The sequence below is a fragment of the Microtus oregoni genome, unplaced genomic scaffold (genome assembly GCF_018167655.1).
Source record: "Microtus oregoni isolate MIOR12 unplaced genomic scaffold, Mior012 000041F_ref0000270, whole genome shotgun sequence".
Lineage (NCBI taxonomy): Eukaryota > Metazoa > Chordata > Mammalia > Rodentia > Cricetidae > Microtus > Microtus oregoni.
This window is the reverse complement of record NW_024543208.1, coordinates 10,559,688-10,581,944: the sequence shown is the minus strand read 5'-3', so window position 1 is coordinate 10,581,944 and position 22,257 is coordinate 10,559,688. Positions and strand designations below refer to the sequence as shown.

Genomic DNA, 22,257 nt, shown 5'->3' with positions numbered 1-22,257 from the left:
TTTATTGTTATTAATAAAGGTTGTAGTGTAGTCAGGAATGTAAAATCACTGGATACTATTATATGCAGATCTTGTTTTATACTTGATACTTCTTTTGCATATGCTTATCCAAGTCAATCAACTCCCCCAAGCAACAGTCTTCCTGAATACAGAGTATGGGTGTTAGACCTGTCTGCCTCCAAAGGTTGACATGAGGATGAAGTTATGAAGTTTCCCAACCCCAGTTATTAAAAGTCAGCCAGAAGATTCTGGAATATTCCATTGTTCTGACAACCAGAAAATGGAATTTCTCAGTGTATTTATTTACTATAATTTGTGTGTGTGTGTGTGTGTGTGTGTGTGTGTGTGTGTGTGTGTTACCCAGGACCATGGTGAGCTCTCACCCAGGCTCTGCTGAGGGCTGTGTTTGTGTCTGTGGTCCTACCTCAGTCAGGGTTTGTCTTAAAATGCATGACTCATATTGAAACCAAAGACCATGAAGATGCCTGGGTCTGTGCTGCCACCTGTGACCAAGTTAGTGTCAGGAACCTGCTGCCACTGGGGCCATGACAATTTAGGTGACCTATACTGCTCCTTGGGCCATGGTGACATCTAAATGCAAGCTGCAACTGAGGACCAAATCTGAGTTTGTGGTGCTGCAATAGCCAGGGTCTGTATTGATGTCTTTGGCTCCTGTTAACACCAAGGGTCTGGTTCACGACATGGGGCCATGTTGGTGTCCTAGGCATGCTGCCACACGAGCCATGCTTACCTGAGTGGCCTGAATTGCCACCCAAGGTCATGGTGTCACCCAGGCCCACACTGTTGCCAAAGGTTATACCTGTACCAGTGTCCCCACAGCAGCCCAGGTCTGAGTTGCTGCCCACGGCTGTTATCACCAAGGGCCATCTTGATACCTGGGGTCTTGTCAGACGTCTGAGACCATGGTCATATCCCTGAACCATACTGATCTAGATAAGCTAATCTGTCAGAGGGGTCATTGTTATGCTGAGGCCTTAGCTTCTGCCAATTGTCGTGTCTGGGTTCATGATCCTGCTGCAGATGGAGTTTGTGTTGGTATCTGTGTACTGTGTTACCACAGAAGTGCATAACAACCAAGCATGATAAAATCAGAAGGCAAAGCTATTCAGGCCCTGTCCTTTATAGGGCTTTGGAAAGGTGGCCCTGTCCCTCACTGGACACTGTAGCAGGAGAACAGGCCCCAACCGTCACAGGAACACTGACCCCTGTATTCAGAAAAGAAGGTCTCATCCCGCACCACAGGTGTGGGAGAACTGGACCTTATTGCTTTGTTGTAGTAGAACTGGCTCTGCCCCTCGCCTAAGGAGGGTTGCTCCAGCAGTCAGATCTGACTAGCTCAAATACACAGGCCTATATCCAGGGCCTTGGATTGGTCCATACTAACATCTAAGCAAACTATAATCTACTGTAGAATGTGAAGAGACTGGTGTGGAAAGATAGCCACCGAATTTCCATAACTGGGTCAATTATGGGATATCCAAGAAGAGTTTTGGTGTGGGTCCAGTGATGGTAATGAAACAGAAACCTTGATGCAGGCCAATGACTGATTGCAGTGATTTGCAGTAACGCTGATAGGACAAAGTGTACAGAAGATCTGACCCCAACTGCTACAAAGCCAAATGAAGAGGTGATGGAGAGGGGCAAAAGCAGAGGAGCAGTGGGAAGATTTTGTTGTTTTGCTTTGGCTTTAATATTTTGGGGGGATGATGCAAGGGTAAAAGGAAGATATAAGAAACTGGGAAATGAGGAGAATTTGGTGCATACTGTGAAATTCTCAAAGAATCAATTAAGAAATTATGGCTTTTTAAAAATTGGGGATGGAGGAGGAGAGGGAGTAGGATAGGGATAGCTACGTAAAATAAGAAGAGACTGTATTTTTAAAAATTCTTATTAAAAAGGCAAAGAATAAATTTTTGTTGGAGGATTTGGAAGATTTCTTTATTAATCTGTGACTTTGTAAAACACGAAAGATTGTATAATAATAAAACTTTAAAAAGTATTGATTTCAGCAAATATTTGTAGAATGACATTGATAAAAAATAGAGCTAAAGAAAGCATTAATATGAACTGAATAAGTAGCCTAGAAAAGCCTCCTTTTTTCCCTCCTAAAGATCTAAAATAAATAAATAAATGTAGTAGTTGGCTGTAGATTACATTAATTTCAATTTTAGGTCTACTACTTGTTAGATCTTTGCTATTGGTGAGTTAAGTGACATTTCTGACTTCTGCTTCTACTTGTGTAGAGAAGAAGATACATATTTCCATGTATAAAATCACAATATTAGTGTAATGATTTTCAGTAACTGTTGATGAAATATTACTTGAAAAATACTTAGAAAAGCTGCTAAACATATAGAATGTTTAGAGGTACTTACCATTGCTGCTATCATTTTCATCATTTTGTTTAGGAATATGGATATTATAAAGCATATCTGTTGTGGATAATCTTTTTATACGACATGAAAAGTTGATTCTGCCAAGGCAAATTTTGATTGGTTTAATAAAGATCTGAATTGTCAAAAACTATTCTTGAGAACTTGAGAGAGAGGAACTTGGAGAAAGAATCTGAGAGGCAGGCATTCCACCATCCAGAGGCAGAGAAAGTGGGTTTACTGTGCTTGGGAGAGGTAAAAAACCATGCTGCAGAATGTAGATTAATATAAAAATGTTAATTTAAATTATAAGAGCTAATTAAAAACAAGTCTAAGGTAAGTCCAAGCTTTCATAATTAATAAGAATTCTCTGTGTTTTATCTGAGTGATGGTGGTCCAAGCAAAACTTTGGCATTGATCATTGGGGATGTTTATCCAAATACAGGGATCAAGAAAATTTAGAAAAGTTGTGTACCCGGAATTGGACATGACTTCTTAGTAACTACTGTCTTTCAAGCAGGCCTGGTGCTTGCTGGGTACAGAGGCACGACTCCTTTAAGAAGCCCTCTAGTGCAGTTGAGCACTTAAATAGCTGGCATATTACTCAGCAGTAGATAGAAATGCCTGCTGCAGCACAGGTCCACCAGCTTCCCAGAAATGAGGTAGATGGGCATGGCTCCTTGCTGATGGCCACAGACATGAGGCGAGGCTATCATGGAGAGGCAAACCACAGCTGCAGCTTTGATTCAGTAGGATAGCCCGCTGGACTGACCAGAGTGGGATAAAGCCAGCCACAATAACATATGCTGAGTAGAGCAGTGTGATTTGTGGTCTGGCCATTTACAGCTTAGCTCACAAGGCCAGAAAGCCAGGCAGAAAGCCAGGGCCAGACGGGGAAAACCTCTGAACAGGTTCAGTATACCTGAGACTATGCTTAAGTGTAGAAGAAAGAAATGGAAGTGGGTAGAGACAGTCATAGAAAAATATAGTTTAAAACCAACAAAGTAGTCTCTGAAGAGAAAGTAATATAAAAACAATAAGCAACATAAGGATGAGAAAAGTTGTTTGGAACCTATGTAGTGCTTTACTAATTTTAAATGCTAATGATCAAAAAAATAACAACTTTGGAGAAACATTGCAAGATAACAGAAAAATTGCTGAATTAAATCAATCTACATATTTTAAGTATATATAACTTCACATTGGAAGTCAGGAAATGTGCTGTGTTGTAGGAAAGGTTAAGTCTTTGCTTTTACAGAAAACAAAAATCTATGGATTTCTTCGAAATTAAGAATGACCAGATTTGACTGTGGGGACATCCTGAAAATCTTGGTTGCAAATATGAAGAAAAATGCAAAAAAAAAAAAGAAACTTCAAGAAAAATGACATAAAAACTGATCTCTCTACTTGGGAACAGCTCTGAGAGTGGTTGAGACATAGTAAATCACATTGGCTATAAATACTTCATGACTTATTATTACATACCATTTTTTCATATGGTGTGGATGGAGATTTTTATTAGTTTGGCTATACAATCCATATGGCCTTATAAGTTTGACAGATGTGTTTTACCTGATCAACCACAGAGCTCAGCATCTTCTTTAGCTGATTTGTATACACCACACATCACATACTTGTGTTAATGCAGTTATTTTTACCTTTAAACATTTGTGCATTTTCAGGACAAAAGGGCAAGACACCAATGAAATAGACAAGTAGCTCTCAGAATAAGTCTGTTTCTGTTTCCTCAAAAATCTACATCCGTAAGTACTTCGAAGCAACTAGCTGTGATTCTTCAGCCTCACAGATTACACTAGCCGGAACTTCAAACATGCTCTATATTTTCTCACCATACAAACACTGAACAATAAGTGGTAAAACTACCTCTCCTAAGCCTTGACCATTATCCCAATTATTTTAGGGTTCCCTAAGGATGTGACCCATAGATAGCAGAAAGTAAATTAAAGAAAATTATGCCTACAATTCCAAGAGGTGGGGTTGGTTGTTTTTAATTGTTAGGTGGGTTATGGATGTGTATAATTGTTTAGGGTTTAGTTGCAAGTTGTTTTTGGTCACAGTCAGAGAGTAAGCTAAACAAAGGAGGTTTGATTAGGAAGTTTCTTTTTTTCTTTTTCCTCTATCCTTCTTTTTCTCCTATCTGGTGAAGAAAGAGGGTATATAGGAATGATAGGACGAAAAGGTAACTAATAGTCTCAAATATTTTATGTTGGTATGGATCTTTGTGTATTTTATAAATTTTTAATGTATTTTTGTTATGACATATTGTATATATGTTTGTAATCTTATTTAAAGTATTCTACCTATGCAGCTTATTCAAAGATGTAATGTAAAGTTTTAGTTATTGAACACTATTATTAAAAACTGTTTAAGAAAATTAAAAATGAAGATTAATAGCTAGTAATCTATAACAATCAAATTTGTAGTCATGTTAGGTATTTTTTTCAAGGTTAAACAGAGATATAACTTAGATAGGTGGCCTTGAAACACTTCAGAGATATACAGGGCATATAACTTTAAATGCTTTAATAATGTAAGGTTTTTCATGGCAGGGAAATATGTCCGTTTTTGGCAGCACTAATTTAATTCAGAGAAGGTGATGGGCAACAAAGAAACTCCATATGGAGTTTGCTTTCAATGTGACAAAGCTTGCTGCTGGGTAATAAAATTCCCTTGCCTTGACTACTAACAATATGCTGCCATATTGCACAAGCAGGACACACAGGATGTCTCATGTCGAACTTTGTCAAGACAAGATAGTCACTCCTCCAAAATTCTGCTTCACAAAAAATTCTGACAGATATTCTTGGCCTGTAGGCCAAAGATGGTTATCCCAATGTTGCAGAAGAACCTCAAATAATGGCTCAGCCAGCCAGGTGTCTCTTTTATTTCTATAGTTTTGGAAGTTGTTTGTTCTGTACTTCCTGTTTATTCTGGTAGTATTTTGTCCTTTTCAGTTCTCTCATGGGGTGAATTCTGATATCTGCTGGTTGCAATGGTTTTACTAGAAGCCACTGAGAATGTACAATGGATGGCAGCTAATATTATACAAGTCAAACTACTAGACAAAATCTCACTGCTGGGGAGTCCCACTACAGAAAGACTATGAGATCACTGAAAGTAAAAAAAAAAACTGGTTGTCTATATCCAAAATTTTTCTTAAGTGCATAAATTCCTTCCCAAAGAACAGCTATGGGTATTTTGCCAATGTTTATGTGTTTATCTCATGAAATTATTGCACCTACTGGGCACACATAATTCTGTGGATGGCCATAAAGATGATTTCTCCTTAATATGAATAAATCTGATAAATAGAAATAATACTTAAATATTTTTCATTTCTCTGGCTGACATAGGAAAGTAATAGTATTCTCAGTCACAAAAACAGCTAATTTAGACTTCATGACAAATTCAAACCAAACTGTTTGCCCTTGGAGATGAATACACAAGGACAAATTCTCAATTGTTTGTAGCCAATTCAAAGTCAGGCATGAAGCAACTTTGGTAGATACAACCCCCTTCAGTTACAGACTTTCTGCACATACCCTTAACCTCAAGGTTCAGTCAACTAGCTGTTTATTGCTTAAGTACTGAATGTCAATGTCACTTTCTGTCTGGGAATTCTGACCACTCAGAGCTATGTGCTTACTTTATTCGCCATACCCAGTCTTCCCGAACTTCCTAGCCTGAGAGAAACTGCAATCTCTATGGTTCTTTTTCTAATTGTTTACTCAAGAAGTGCTCTGTGACCCTGAAAATGTGTTTTATATTTCCCCAGAGGCTTTGCTGTAGAAGACGAGATATGTGAGATGAGTGTGTGTGTGTGTGTGTGTGTGTGTGTGTGTGTGTGTGTGCTGAAAGAGGTATGTAGCTGAGTGTGCAAGCGAGAAGGATGAGAGATGGAGAGAGAAGTGTTGTGCAGCTGTATGTAAAGAGATGTAGCTGTGTATAGATGGAGAGATTTTCAGAAGGAAGTGCTTTTAAGATGAAGTACAAGAAAAGGTTACCATCAGGAAAGTGTATGCTTGTTCCTTTTTGTGTTACTTTCAGAAAGTATGTGTTCTAGTGGCATTTTCACTTGTATTTTAATAAATAAAGATTTCCTGAAGATCTGAGAGTAAAATAGTCCCGCTGATCAGCCTTACAGACCAGGTTATGGTAATGCACACCTTTAATCCCAGTAACCACAATGACACACACCTTTAATCGCAGTATCCACACTAGTTGCCATAGAAATCAAGTGGTGCATGCCTTTAATCCCAACCATGCATGCCATTAATCCCAGCCCTAGAGAGGAATATAAAACACAGAGAGACAGCTCTCAGACACAATCCCATTCAGAGATTCCTGGAGACAAGATCCCCATTTTTGGACCGTGGTCGAGTTAAGAGCCAGTGACTGGCTGTTTTGCTTTTTGAAACTTCAGGTTGTACCCCAGTTTCTGACCCTGAGCTTTTATTAATTATGCTTCAGTGTCTGTTTCCTTATTTACCCTCAGATAGAAAACTCTAGCAATCAGGTAAAGAACTGTTTTTTTTTTTTTTATTTTTTTGATTTTTTTTTTTATATATATTTAAGTTGTTTTTTTTTTAAAGCTCAGCTACAATCAAGTCTCTTGCCAGCCCTAAAATGGCTCCCTTAATGTAGTTATCTTCTTCCCTGCTCCTATAGCTGCCCTTCCTCCATCTCCACCCTCCCACTCCCCCAAGCTCTCCCTAGTCTTTCCCTTCCCCCTTCTCTCTGCCCCTCTCCCCTTACCCCAACTCCACCCCCACCCCTATGCTCCCAACTTTTGCCCTGCAATCTTGTTTCCTTCCAATTTCCAGGAGGATCTATATATGTTTTTCTTTGGGTTCATCTTGTTATTTGGCTTCTCTGGGCTTGTGAACTATAGGCTCGATGTCCATTGTTTATGGCTAGAGTCCACTTATGAGTGAGTACATACCATATTCATCTTTTGGAATCTGGGTTATCTCACTAGGATAGTGTTTTCTATTTCCATACATTTGCATGCAAAATTCAAGATGTCTTTGTTTGTTACCTCTGAGTAGTACTCTAATGTGTATATATTCCACACTTTCTTTATTTGTTCTTCCATTGAGGAGCATCTAGGTTGTCTCCAGGTTCTGGCTATTAAAAATAATGCTGCTATGAACATAGTTGAACAAATGCTTTTGTAGTGTGATTTGGTCTGATAATAAAAGTGATTTAAGTACAAAACTTTGAACTCACCGAGTTAGAATATATGATAGACTACTTTCTCCAAAGTTGACAAGTGCAAATGGACTGAATATTGTAAATGTAATTTTTACAGGATAATTGTTCTTATTTTGTATAGCTATACTTTTTAGAGATAAAACCTTTCCTTTTGATTTAGAAAAATTGGAAGAAATGTTGTGGGATAATCTTTTTGTACATTGTGAAGATGTGTCTTTGCCAAAGCACCTTCTGATTGGTTTAATAAAGAGATAAATGGCCAATAGCTATTCAGAAGAGGATAGGTGGAACTTCCATGGAGACACAGGAACTCAGGAAAAGAATCTGAGAGATAGGAGATCCACCAGCCACACACAGAGGGAGTAGGATATACTGTACTGAGGAGAAGTAATGAGCCGTGTAGCAGCACATAGACTAATATAATTTAAGTTATAAGAGCTAATCGGGAACAAGCCTAAAGTAAGGCCAAGCGTTCATAATTAAGAAGTCTCCATGTCATTATTTGGAAGCTGGCAGTCAAAAGAAAGCATAACCAAACACATCAATCTTAGTATTTCACTTTACCTTGAATTTCCAGATTACATACATTGTATTAATTGATCTGCATTAATATCTATTTCAGAAACCTATGGGTCATAGATATAATCAACATCTCCAGATCACACATGATTAAGAAGAGACAGAAATAAGAGTTTTCCTTGACCTCAGAAGTGCTAAACATGAATCTAATACCATCATAAGGAAGAATTTTCCTATTTATAAGTAACCCAGGAATGTGTCCATAAAGTGTGTTACTAATTTTTCTCTACCTACTGTGGAGAAGGAGGCACTTTTAGTGAAAAATTTCTATACCCCAATGTTAACTCTTTCTGTTGCTATAATAAATTAGATCAGACCAAATTAAAATTCAATGCTTTATGAGCAAAGCAACTCCCTGGTAGTCTTGGATGAGGGAAGGAGAAACCACATGGCAAGTCTAGTGATTAGTTAGGCGTGGTTTTGAGCATCTCTAGGACAGGGGCCACCATTTAGGAGGATTTCTGAGACTGAGTAGGATTTGGAGTTGAGGAAACAAGGCTGAGTTCCACAAGAACACCCCAGACTCCTTGAGTATATGGGCAGTTCTTCAAGTCTGGCTAATATCTGTGGGCAAGGGACTATAAGTGTTTAGGGTGTTTGGTGAGTTCATGCTCAGGGGGAGCTATAGTTGATGAAGCATTCAGTTAGCTGCCATCCTGGAGGCCTCAGGTATCTGTTCCTTGAGGGAACAAAGGTGGAAAGTTGTTCAGAAAAAAAAAAACAGATTATTAACACTGGCCCTATGAACAGGGATAGCTGCAGAAAGAGTGTAGACTGTCAGAAAAATGTAATGGATATGTGCCCTGATGAATGAGCCAAATGAAAGAGCAGATATGTCCTTGGGTCTAGAAAGGTAGTACCAGCACTGATGTCACAGAAGCTTGGAGGGAATGGCATGACAAACTGGGGTATGATGTGATGTGTTTTTCAGAAATATCCGAACTACCATATCTGCTGTTTTTCTTTAGGGTGAAATGCCTCTATCAAGCCAAGCAACTTGCCTTCTCTGATCCTTCAAGGAATAATGCCTGAGGTCTCCAGGATAGCAGCTAACTGAATGCTTCTTTGCCCCTGACTCAGTGATCCCCACCCTCATGTTGTCCCATGTCCACAAGAAGCAGCCAGACTTGAACTGGCACCCATATACCCAAGGAGTCTAGGATGTTCAAGTGGAGCTCTGCCTTAGGGGCCCCCAAATCCAAACCCTGCCCAGTCTCAGCATGCCTGAAAAATTGTGTCTCCTCCCCAAGAGACGCTCAAGAAAATACCTACAAAGTATTTAAGACCCGATTGCTAAACCTGCCTCATAGTTTCTTCTTCTACCCGGATTACCTAGGAATTATTTTGCTCATTAAACCAGGACTTTTAATTCAGCCTGATCTGATTTATTGCATTGGCGGAGAGAATTAATAACAGGTATAAAAGCCTTTTATTTAGTAGTTCTTAAAGTTTCTTCAGGTTTTCAAACAGTACATAGTTCACAATAAACTCTTCCATGACTGACTTATGAATGAAATATTGTTCAATATGGTTACATATTTTGGGATATTTAAGAATTTCAGGTCAATACACATCACTTTCCAATCTTTCTTGGATCATTTCCACGCAATTATTCTACAAGATATGGGCAAAATCAGTGACATTTTCAAAGGCAAAGGATTAACATATTAGATATTTTATCTCATGCACACAAGCAGATATGTACCAGAACTCTGATTTAAACAAGTCTATTGGCATAAGATCCTATTCTATTTCTTTACGTGCAAATTGATAAATGGTATCTCAACTGATCTTAACTGGAGTATATATCATAAAATACTAGGGAGAAAATAATTAGTGTTATAACAGTTTATAGTTGAATGTTCTAATCTCTCTCTCTTTCTGTGTATGTGTGTGTTCTTTTGACTCCAGCTTTTCATAGGCAAAATATAAATAACATCAATAACTATTTTTTCTTGAAAACAGCACAAACAGCTGATGAATGTTTTCAGAGGCTCCTGTTTTTTGACCTTAATACGCCCTAGCCAATAACAGAATCTCTTTAAGCTGAAATTAATTTATGCTCAACAGTGATTAAAAGAGAAAGTGAGAAGCGGATGGAAATTAACAAATCCATCTTTATTGCTGAGATCCCATTATGATTATAAGGAGATGTAAAAATCAACGTGGCTGGTGCCAGCTGCAATCTGGTAAGGAGTTTGAACAGCCTGTCCCATTTGGGAAATGTCCTTGAGTGGACAGATTTATCTGTCTCTGAAGTTTCCAGAAATGGGGGCTTATTTATCAGGAGCTTGAATGTTGAGGTCTCCATATTGCTTTTGAAATAAGAGGCTGTTGACATGGAAAGAGAGTGTTGCCAGAAAGAAAGTCAAGGAGACATCACATGATATAAAGTCTCTTGCAAATTGTTCTCTAGTTCTTCCAGGAACAGAGGTGAGTGAATTTCTATACCCTGTGCATCTGATTTCTTTTTCATTGGCACATGCCTTGAATGGCAGATATATTTGTCATTGTAGTTCATCATGGATTGCCTAAGACTCTGGTCCCAACATCTTATTTAAGACCTCATTGGACTCACCATAGTCTTTGGACAGAACATTTTATATCTAGTAGGAAAAATCATCACAGAAGAATGCATGAAAGAGGGTTACAAACGTTCCCACTTGTTCTTAAAGGTATCATGTACTCGGTACTTCTCATTCATTGCAATTAACAAAAAAAAAAATGAGGATTATGATCTTAATCATACTACTTCTCCCTAAGTAGCTAGAGAGAATAAAACTCATTTTCTCTTAAAAATGTAAGTAAACGTTTTCAAAACACTGACAATCCTAGGCTAATTCCATTTCAAGAGAACGAATGTATGCTGAGAACTTCCAATGTGCCAAGTGTTTTATGCAATGTCTCATTGAATATAAGAAGTATCCTTTTTGAGGTTTAACAGATAAGTGAATAGAACCTCAGAAGATGAAATTATTTTTCTCTAGGACGCAGGGGTGTCCAGCTGGGGACAGAAAAGCTGAACCCAGATCTATTATATACAAAGTTGGTTTCTGTCCACTGTCCTTATCACATCAGACATGAGGCTTAGAAGAGGCTTTATTGTAGTTTTTGGTTCAACCTCTTTTTGGCTTTGTAATCTTGGGAAAATCATTATATTTCCAAATGACTGATTTTCTCATTGCAGTAAAAAGGATAAGATTATCCACTGTTCTGCCTGTTTCATCAGTGAACCTGAAAGTCTGAGGTCTAATATATGAAACAGATGTTGCAAACATAAGCTATTGTCATTAAATAGTCCAGATTCTATCAATGTGTAAACCTTCTCCATAGTGAGGATTTTTATTTCTCAAAATATAAATATGTGTGTGCTTAAAGAAATGAATATACTATTACCTTTCACAAAATTGTAACTCAGAGGTAAATGAGAATCCTCTAATTCTCTTTAGTTATTATTGAACATATGCCAAAAGGAATAAATGCCTTAGTTGAAAGCATGAAAACATATCATGAGGGAATACCTCAAACTATTAATAATAAATATGGTAATAAAATAATTTTCCATTTGATTTCTATTACAATCTCAGGGAACTCAGTATAGATCAAATTAGGAATTTTATTTTTGGTGTGAGTTCTGGGTGAGGGGAAGTATATCACTATGATCATATAATGCATTTTAGGATCATATAATGCATGTTAGTTGTTGTATAGAAAGGAAAATATAAAAGATCAAGGTTGAGATTATGGATCAGCTATCTTAAAGACTTTGAGGAAGTTATTTGAGTAATTTGGCCTTTAAATGCCCCTTTGTAATAAAAAGGTCATTATCTAGATTGTAATTTTATTAAAATTTTAAAAATTTATTTCACTTTGCATGTATAAGTGTATCACCCATGCATATGCATCTGTGCATGCCTGATACCTCCAGAGATAGATAATATCATATCCCAAAGAATCAGAATTATAGATGGTTTTGAACAACCCTGTGGGTTCTGGCAACTGAACCAAGTTCCTGTGCCAGTGACAAGTGTTCATAACCATTGAGCCAGCTCTTTTATCCCCCTGTTTTCCTTAAAGTTGCTTTGGTAGGAATGTACTTTTCTATATATTAAGCATACATTAAGTGCTACTTAAAGGCTAAAAATTTACCTACCACTTTAGGTCCCTCCAAAGTGGGTATCTTGTACCGGCGTAAATAAATGCAATGCAGATATCAAAGAATATTTACCACTTTAATGATAAACTTACAGAACTGAAGTTCCAGCTTAGTACAGGAGGTAGGAAGGAAAAAAGGGGCCGAGCCGCCTCCCCGCGCACCCATTTATTGGCAGGCATTCGCCCGAGGCAAACCCCGCCCCCTAAAGGGGCTGTCTTAATCCTACATCTCCCCCCTTTGTCTAAATAAGACAGAACTAAACCAAATATAACTATAAACAATAATAACAAATGATAAATATAACAAACAATATTGAGAACAAAAGTTTTGCTAGAGAGTAACTAAAATTAAATAATCTTCAACTCCATCAAAGATCTGAGAAGGGAGTAAATATTACTTAACAAATGAGAGATATCCAAAATGTGCAACAAATGGCAGAGACAACTGACTACCTGGGCAATCACCCAAAATCTCGTTTGCAATGTTGAGTCAACCAACTTTGGCTAAGGCCTAACATAACTGACATACCATTATCAAATGCAAGGAACTTTCTTAGAATTATCCTACCCTGTCTTGGCAAGATAAGACAATCCTGCTTCATATCTTAGTCAGTAGCTGAGGTATGGGTTTTTCTTAACCCAAAGCCCAGTTCTGCCAAGAAGACAAGCTCCCAGTGGAGTGTCTTTGGTGCTCAACGTTCTCTCGGGAGTAGAGTGGTGTTGCCAGGAGTAATTGTGTCTCAATGGCAAATGTACTGGCATAAATAAATGCAATGCAGATATTAAAGAATATTTACCACTTTAATGATAAATTTACAGAACTGAAGCTCCAGCGTAGTACAGGAGGTAGGAAGGAAAAAAGGGGCCGAGCCGCCTCCCCGCGCACCCATTTATTGGCAGGCATTCGCCCGAGGCAAACCCCGCCCCCTAAAGGGGCTGTCTTAACCCTACATCAGCTCAGGCATAATTTAAAAATAGCAATATGTTCAATTTAGCAGCATCCATCTTTAACCTTAAAACTCTGAAACTAGAGGCAGGGAAATTTCTCTGAGTTTACGGCCATCCTGGACAACATATCGAGTTTCAAGCCAGTCAGGACTATATAGTGAAACTTTGTGTCTGACAAAACAAGTGAAAACTAGTGATGTTTTCTAGGTACTGGGAAAACCAAACCATTTACACATGAATAGAATCCTGCTGTACATAAAAAATAATAAAGGAAGGCAACCATTTTTAAAAACAGCAGGTTTTAAACTTATTATCCAAGGTAAAATGATGCTTGGATATGTGGCATAAAACTGAAGTCTGAGAAATATTCTTTACTTCTCCTGATAGCTTACAGACAAGTAGAGAAAAAGACATGATCAAGAAAAGCAGGCTAAGGAGAAAAAGAAGGCAAATAGATAAAGAGGAGGCTTAGAAAAAAGAAGAGCGGAGGAGATGAGAGAGGAAGAGAAGGAAGTAGAGGAGCGTAGAGATCATTTGACATAGAGTACAAGATCTTCCATGTACATGTTTGTAAAGAAAGCAAAAACAGCATGGGAAAAGATTGATATGACAAAAGGTTAGATGATTGAATCTACTCAGGAAAGAAATAAGGGAGGATATAGTTATGATAAGAGAAAAAGGTAGATTATTGAATCTACTTTTTAAAAAGCAACTATTAGTTTTATATGCTTTAATTGGATTGGATTTTTACATATTGTATACAAATCCAGTGTATTAATACAAATTTGAGATTGATTTTGCTAGAATATACTATACATACATTTCCATTACATTTCCATCCTTCATTAACAATATAATACAAATTTCTAGTCTTTGAAAATTATTACCAATTCTTTAGGATAATAAGAAAATGCAGGTTAGTAGTTATTCACTTATTATAATTGAACTTGTAGTCACATTAGGTATTTTTTAAGGTCAGACAGAGATATATTTTAAATAGACAAGTCATCTTCAAACATTTCAGAGATCTGCAGAATATGGCATTTAAGATGTCTTAATAGCATAGATTTTTTATTTCATTTTTTATGACAATGAGACATATCTTCTCCTGACAACAACAAGCTACTTCAGAGAAGATGGTGGTCATTGAGGAAACTTCACATGGAGTTTGCTTACTTTGTGGCAAAAGTAAGTCACTGGGTAAAAAAAAAAAAAAAAAAAAAAATGCCTTTCCTTTTACTGTTGACACTATGTTGTCATAATGGGACAATCAGGGTACAAAAGATAGCGACTGTCAAACCTTGCCCAGACAAGGTTAGACAATCTTTCGAAATTCCTTCTTAATAGAAAAGTGTGTCAGATATTATAGGTCTTCAGGCTGAAGATGGAGGCCCCAATGTCACAGAGGTGCTTTGGATGACTGTTCAGGCAGACAACTGTTTCTGTCATTTCTCACATTTTTTTTTTTTGGAAGTCGCTTGCTTGCACTTCCTGCATACTCAGTTAATATTCCTTTTTGGGACTCTGAGGGAGATGAAGGCTAGCTAGTTATACTTACAGCTTTCCTCATCTACGAGACTCAGAAAAGAAATTCACTAAAGAAATGTAAAGTATATAAAGTTGAGAGATAGGAAAAGATAGTTTTGCATGGTAATGCAAGTTGTGATAGAAAGGATATAAGGTGAAAAACTTTGGCTCGCAAAAAGGGGATAGATAATGCATTATTTTCTCTTAATTTGTCAAATGCAAATGAACATGACTTGATTATGTACTTACTGCCTATATATAGTATATGTGGTTATTGTACTTATTGTATATAGTTTCTCTTATATTAGTTATAGCCTTCTTTTTCACTTTAGACAAAAGAGGGACATATAGTGATATTTTATTTTTATTTTAATAAATAAAGCTTGTCTGAAAATCAGAGGACAAAACTAAGCCACAGAGACTAGGAAGTGAATGCACATACCTTTAATCCCAGGATGTGGGAGACAGAGGCCGATGGATCTTTGAGAGTTCAAAGATACACTTGCCTACAAAAGATCAATGAAGAAACAGATCCAGGTGGTGATGACTCACACATTTAATCTTAGAACTAGGGAGCCACATGTCTTTAATCCAGCACCAATGCAAATATAAACAAAGGAGACAGAAGCTCAGGGCTCAGTTGCCCAGCCTTCGTAGAAGTTAGACTTTTCTAGTGGCTTGGTTACTTTGCTCTTCTGATCGTCAGATTGAATCCCAGTATCTGTTTCTGGCTTTTTATTATTCATGCTACAAGAAGACAGCTCACACGATTCTTGATTCCACAGTAAAAAATGTGCTTGAAAACCAAGCCAAAAGATTTGCTAGGATTCTTTATTCCGTTATTTTTCAGAATCCTTAAAATGTCTGTTTGTATTGAGTCTTTAGTAGATGACATGGTAGTATAACATGTATAGTATTCAGGTGTGTTTAATTAAAGCAACGGGCATTTAATAATACCAATAAATACTGAAGCAAATATATATGGGAAAATACACTTAAATGATAAAAATCCCAAAGCTAAGACTCCTAAGAACACAGATATGTCTAGCTGTGCCTCTCAAATAAAATCTCTTTCTGGTTGATTCTTCCATGGAGCTGATTATTCATCTGTGAAGACAGATATTTAAGCTCTAGTACCAATGGATTCCATTATCTCAAGTACATTCCCTTCTATCTACATGATACGGCAAGAAAGGCTAGGAATGAATGGAAAACAACAAAAATAACTCATGGGTAGTCCACGAGGAGCTTATAAAACGTTCTTGCATACTTCACTGGCCGTAGCTCAGTCACATTGTACTGGAAACAAAAGCAACTAGGAAATACAATTTTACTTCTTGTCTAGGAACAAAATTAAACTTTTTCCTCTATCTCTCAACCATAAAGACACTCTGAATCTTTCCACACTCTGTCCTAAAAATCCTTGACATGCTCAATCTCAAGAGTTTATGTTCCATCAAGCTCATTATAAATTTTACATAATTCTTTTCTGCTTTCTTTCTTGTTTGTTGTCTACCTCCCAAAGTCTCAGACAAAACTTCTTCCATACTAAAATACTGTTTGAAAATGTCTCTCCTATTATGATGTTTTCTCTGCTCTCTTTGTTATATCTTTTCTGTTAAGAAGTCTCTCCTTATTGTAGTCAGCCCTTATTTATTCATCTATTACAAGACAGTCACTACTTAGAATTTATTGAAGATTAAACTCCTGAAATACAGAAGATTTGATGTCTGTGACTTTTTGCATGATGAACAATAGAGTTAGGAGAGGAAGGTGGATCTGAGTTTAAAACCTTACTTTCTCTCTCGATAAGTATGTTTCTTTGAATAGAATACGACCATCCTGAATCACTTCTTCGATTAAAAATTGGGAAATTTAAAATATTCCTTGTAAAACAAGTATGGGAAATCTCAAATATTAAATACACAAAGGCTTTAGCAAAATCTGTCTTCCATGTAGGAAGTCATCTGTGACTATTTATTGTTACCACTGCTTTTATTGTTAGTGCTTGGATCCGGAAAGAGATGGCTTTTAGTCACTATTCTGCCTTTTTTAGCACTCTGAGTTGGAGGAAAATTAGCCTTTACTTCTAAGCCTAAGTCTCTTCATATTTAAAAATGTGTATACTTCTCTCTTTAATAAATAACAAGATAAAACCCTACCTCAGTCAGTCATAGTGTCCGACACATGACATAAACACAGATACCACCCCTAGACTCTCTTATGATGTGGAAGAAGGTGTATTCACTTACTGATGCTATTTAGAAAGGGAAAAGGAGCAGTTTACTTCATACAGCTTTCTGTTGTGCCTGAGGACATAAGGCTCAGCCGTTATTCATTAATTCCCCTCTAAGTCTTCAAAGTTGTAATCTACGCTGTGTTCTTTTATGATGTGAACTTAGTCACCTTCCATCTAGTGCTGCCCTCTTAGATACTTGAAGACTGTTAAGTTAGGCCCTCATCTTTCTTGTCTCCAGGCTGAAGTACTTTCATTCCTCATCTCAAGTTCCCTTCTCTGCTTTTCTAATTATTTCCTATTGCACTGCCCTTCTAATTCTGAACAGTACAGAGGCATAGAAAGACACTGAAAGCCCTGCAATAATTAGGAAAAATTGCTCAAACATGCATTAACAAACAGTCAGTAAGGGCTAGTATTCATGTATACAGACAGAAATAGACAATTCTGAGCAAATACATTCTCTACTATCAAGCTAATGTGCATTGTCATCTGCAGGGATGACATAAAGTGGCAGATTCAAGGTATTTCTTCATCCATGCATAGCAAAAGTAATCAGTTATGTCCAGATATGTTATATATCAATTCAAAATTAAGTACTTACAATATACTAACAGATAGAAGATATTCCAAAAAAAATCTCCTCTTCCTGTTCAAATAAAATATCCAGAAAATGAGTCATGCACAATCATAAATGGAAACAGTAGGGTTATTAAAGAATATCATCATGCATGGGCAAAAACAAATAACCTTGGGTCTCATATAATACCACATAACTCCACATTTCACTTGCAGCTGTAGATGTTACATGAATGATATTTTCTTTATTCTCTGTTTATATACAAACAACCCTTTAGGGGTTTTTGAGAAACTGCATAAACAAATACACATACAGAAAATCATCTAGTTTAGTCTGATACTTAGGGGGAAAACACATTGGTGTGTTTCCTATGCTTCCTATGAACTAAGAACACATATCAAGACATAGTCACAGAAATTATTTTTAAACACTATAGTTACTATACTTAACTTTGATTTTGTTAATAAACTGTCATTTGTAGAATTTTTTATATTAGGAAATGAATTTCTGTTAGTTTGAGCAAAGCAGACAAGTTCACATACTTCAACCAGTCAAAATACCTTTGTTTTCCAATCTCTTCTGTCCTTGTTTCATGTAAACTTTTTCTTTCCTTTGTTCTCTGTGACCTATCTGACTCCCATATTTTTCCCTGTCCCCTCATATTTCCCTATTTTCTTCCTTGTCCTTGAAATCAGTTCTTATCTTTTCATCTCCAATTTAAAAGGAAAAAAAAAATGGACTTAGAAAGTCAATGAAAGCAGAGTATTGTGGTGAAGGACATGGTATTGTTTTAAATTTTAAATTATTTTTTTAATTTCATTTTACATTGTATCAACAGTTCTCCCGCCATTACCCTTCCTCCTGCCTGCCCTGCCTCCTTCACAGTCCACACTCATCCACTCATTTCAGTGGGAAGTCAACAGTCTGACACACCAATTAGGGCGTGGTCAAGCCACTCCCCACCCCTGCATAAGTTTGAACATGACATCCCACCACAGGGAATGGGCTACAATAAACTAGCTCATGAACTACGGATAACTCCTACTTCTACTCAGGTGCCTCAGGTCCAAGCTTCACCACTGTCTCCCACATATGGAGGCTCCACAGCTGTCAGTCGAGAGCTCATGAATTTCCACAAGCTTGGTTCAGCTGTTTCTGTATATTTTTCCATCCTGATCTTGACCTCCCTTGCTCATATATTCCCCCTTCCCTCTCTACAATTGAATTCCCAAAGCTCAGCCTGATGCTTGGTTGTGGATCTCTACAACTGGTTCAGTCAGTTGTTAGATGAAAGCTCTATGATGATAGTTTGGGTATTTACCAGTCTGATTACAGGGGAAGGCCAGTTTGGGCTCCCCCTCAACTATTGCTAGAAGTCTTATCTGAGGTCTTTCTAGTGGGTTCTTGGAGATTTCCCTAGCACCAGGTTTCTCCCCAACCCCGTAGTGGCTTTCTTTATTAAGATGTCCCTTTCATTGCTTTCCCACTGCTTCCTTCTGCCCCTCCACCATCCTATTCTCTCATGTTTTCATCTCTCATCTAGTGCATTTGATTGTTAACTAAAAGGTTGGTGGTCGAGTCAACCCAGGGAAAAGAGCTCTTAGGGCATAATTTTCAAACTCATAGTTCAGTTGCTGGTCATGGTCCCATTTGTGAATATTTTAATAATTATTAGCTTTAATAGTTATTAATATTATTAATAATAAATATGTATTAATGGTTTTGATCAAGATAAAAATTTTAAGACTCAGTTGTAAGCTCTGGTGTCCTGATATAAAAGTGTCTATTTGGGACATCAAAAGGATCCCAAAGGAGGGACCACAAAATGAACACAATAATCTATCCTTCCTCTAAGGAATTTTAGTTAACACTTAATAAAATGATGCAGTAGATCATTTTACTGGCAATGTACTCTAAATGAACACTTTCTATTGTTGCTTAACTTATATATTTATTTAGACCAGAGAAATAGAATCTGTTGTTTCAAACATTGTGTCAAACCTGACAAAAGAAATGGTAATATCATGAAGGCATCTCTCTACTACACAAGGAGCTAATAAAAAGCCCACTAGTGAAGCCAATAGGCTGAGACATAAATATAATATAGAAAACCATGAAACAAGAATTTTTACATAGTATTAGAGGAAAGATCACAGATGAGGTTTTTTTTCAAAACTACCTCTAATATTAATCTTGGCTGCCTAGATAGGCATATTAAGAAGAATTCCAAAGCAAGGAACAGAATGAGAAAGAAAAGAAAAGAAAAATGTCATTACCTTAACAATGCCTGTCAAGTACTAAAAAAGGAGATTGTCCATTTTGAGTGCAGAGAAAAAAGTACTTTAGGGAATGTGTTTCAAGAAAAAGTAGAATGTTTGTTAGAATATTCCTTTGTGAGCACTATATATTTCTAGTCTTCCTTTCAGGACAGGTTAGGTATTGCTCTACCATTGCAACAGAATCTGACAGTTAGAAAGGTTAAGTATTCTTTCTGGGTCACACAAGCTAGAAAAGTAGCTTACGACAAATACAAAAGTAAGATTGATTTAAGCACTCATATTCACCATAGCTCTGGACTCTGCTGGAAAGAGGATGAATTAATTCTAAGAAGAGTGATGTAGCAAAGATTGTGTGGTTCTCAGTCTTTTTCATTTATTTTGTTTAGTGGTTATTTTATATTGAAAAATGTAGGATTTCCACTAGAAAGATCTTTGTCCAAATAATAGTTCCTGAGATACGTTAAGTGCTTAATGCTGAGTCAAATGAGTGCTGTATCTAGATAGAAACAACTTACTCACTCAACTGGTGATCTTACTAATTCCTTTCATATTTGCGAGTCCACAGAATGGCTATGTTTCCAGTTGTTATTGTAGCTATTTGGGGTCATGTATATTGTTATAACTAACAGTTGATTTATCATATGTTACTCAGTTTTATATGATTTATACACACAATTTTATTAATTATGAGTATGAATGTGATGTTATAAGTTCCCATGACCTTCCCCGTGAATCTCATAAGATTCTTGGCTTGTGCATTATTTTTTCTTAGAGTAGACTCACTGAAAAGAAAATTTAGCTTACCCTTATCAGTCAAAACAGATAGATCCATGCTCTATCACTGAGATCATTTTCTCCTGTTTTGAGCAAGCAGTCATGCTTCTCAGTGGTAGAGGCTCTGGAAGGTATTCAGTGCAGGGAGATATCTGAAAAACATAGGGAGAAGACTTGCAGCTATGTCTTCTAGACACAGAACCCTCACAGAAAAGCCCATGTTCTGTAAAATATTGTGGAAAATTGGAATATTGGTTTCTAAATGGAGACAGTGGCTGAGTTCAGACTTCTAACTTTCCCTTATTTTATTAAGTATATTACTGTTTAATATTATGCATGATGCATAATGGCATTATTACAAATCATTTGTATAAATTTTTGTGTCCAGGCATTTGGACAAGGCTAATTTGGTTTACTCTTTCTGTATTAGCAAAGTTTACTGTTTTTATTTAGGGACTGGTAGAGACAGAGTCTTAGCTGCAGGTCTTGATTGTCTACATGTGTTTTCTCAACACAAATCACTTAGTGCCCCAACAATATCCAATGTAGTTACAGAAAGAAGAGGGAAAGGGTATTTTTATAGACACCTCCTGCTTCAAGTGCCCGATGTTAATGCTTTCTCATAGTGATTATATAGGTAGAGGTGTGTATTTAATTTCTTTCACATATAACTGAAGAAACAAAGACTGACCACAGCACCAGACTCCAAAACCAGTGTTCTTTTTGTCATCTGATACTTGCTATCAAGGGAGTAGCTTATATGTCACCATTTCAGAGTGCCATATCATGACAGAAGGGCGTGGCTATCAACCTTAGTCCTTCTCCACTGACTACAGAAACTGTGTAAGAACTTCTAACATACGAGTTCCCATTCAGTTAATGAGAACTCAGAGGGAGGCCCTGCTTCTGATTTTCCCACTGCAGCATTATGAAGAATTGTTAATAAAAAAAAATGACAACCTCACAAACCTCCCTAAAAATAAAGATGCAAAGTGATAAGAAGATGAAAAATGAGGACACTGGTACTGCTTCACATGGTGCTTAAGAGTCAGTGATGAAAAACACTCTAAAAAAAGGTAGTTATCTCTACAGATTCAAGTCCCATATTTTCCTCTCCTGTTTCATCCTCTGTCTATGAAATTCTTGATTAAAGATTTCTTTTTTACAGTTTATTATATTTTATCTTATTATCTTTACTTTTGAGAAGCACTTCATTGTACCACTGGGGAAAACTTACCCCTTTGTTTCATCCAAAGAAAGAACGTGATGCAGACTTGCTTCAAGAAGATGATCAAAATTCAGTGGGGATCTGGTAATGAAGAAGCCCTACTTTGTTTTCAAGCAGGGATATGAAATTATGCCATAAATTGTACAAGGCAGGGGGTTGGTGAGAAATGAGAAATGAATAAAAGTCAAAAATATTGGTCCCCTGGTTGGTGTTTTAGCTACAACTAAGAGATTCATAGATGATTTTAGAGTAGAAGAAACTTTATAAAATCTCTAATCCAACTTTTTCTCTGCCATAGCATCTTGCTATTATACCTTTAAACA

The 22,257-nt window shown here is 36.9% G+C and overlaps 1 protein-coding gene across 1 annotated transcript in view; it reads right to left on the bottom strand.

The window, feature by feature from the left end:
- The window catches only part of LOC121433792 (E3 ubiquitin-protein ligase RNF138-like), a 96,600-nt gene extending 95,656 nt beyond the window's left edge, over positions 1-944 (bottom strand). The window contains exon 1 of the mRNA XM_041632362.1: positions 752-944. Within this exon, the coding sequence (XP_041488296.1) occupies positions 752-944 (193 nt within the window). The remainder of the gene's footprint in view (positions 1-751) is intronic.
- Between the last annotated feature and the right edge of the window lie 21,313 nt (positions 945-22,257).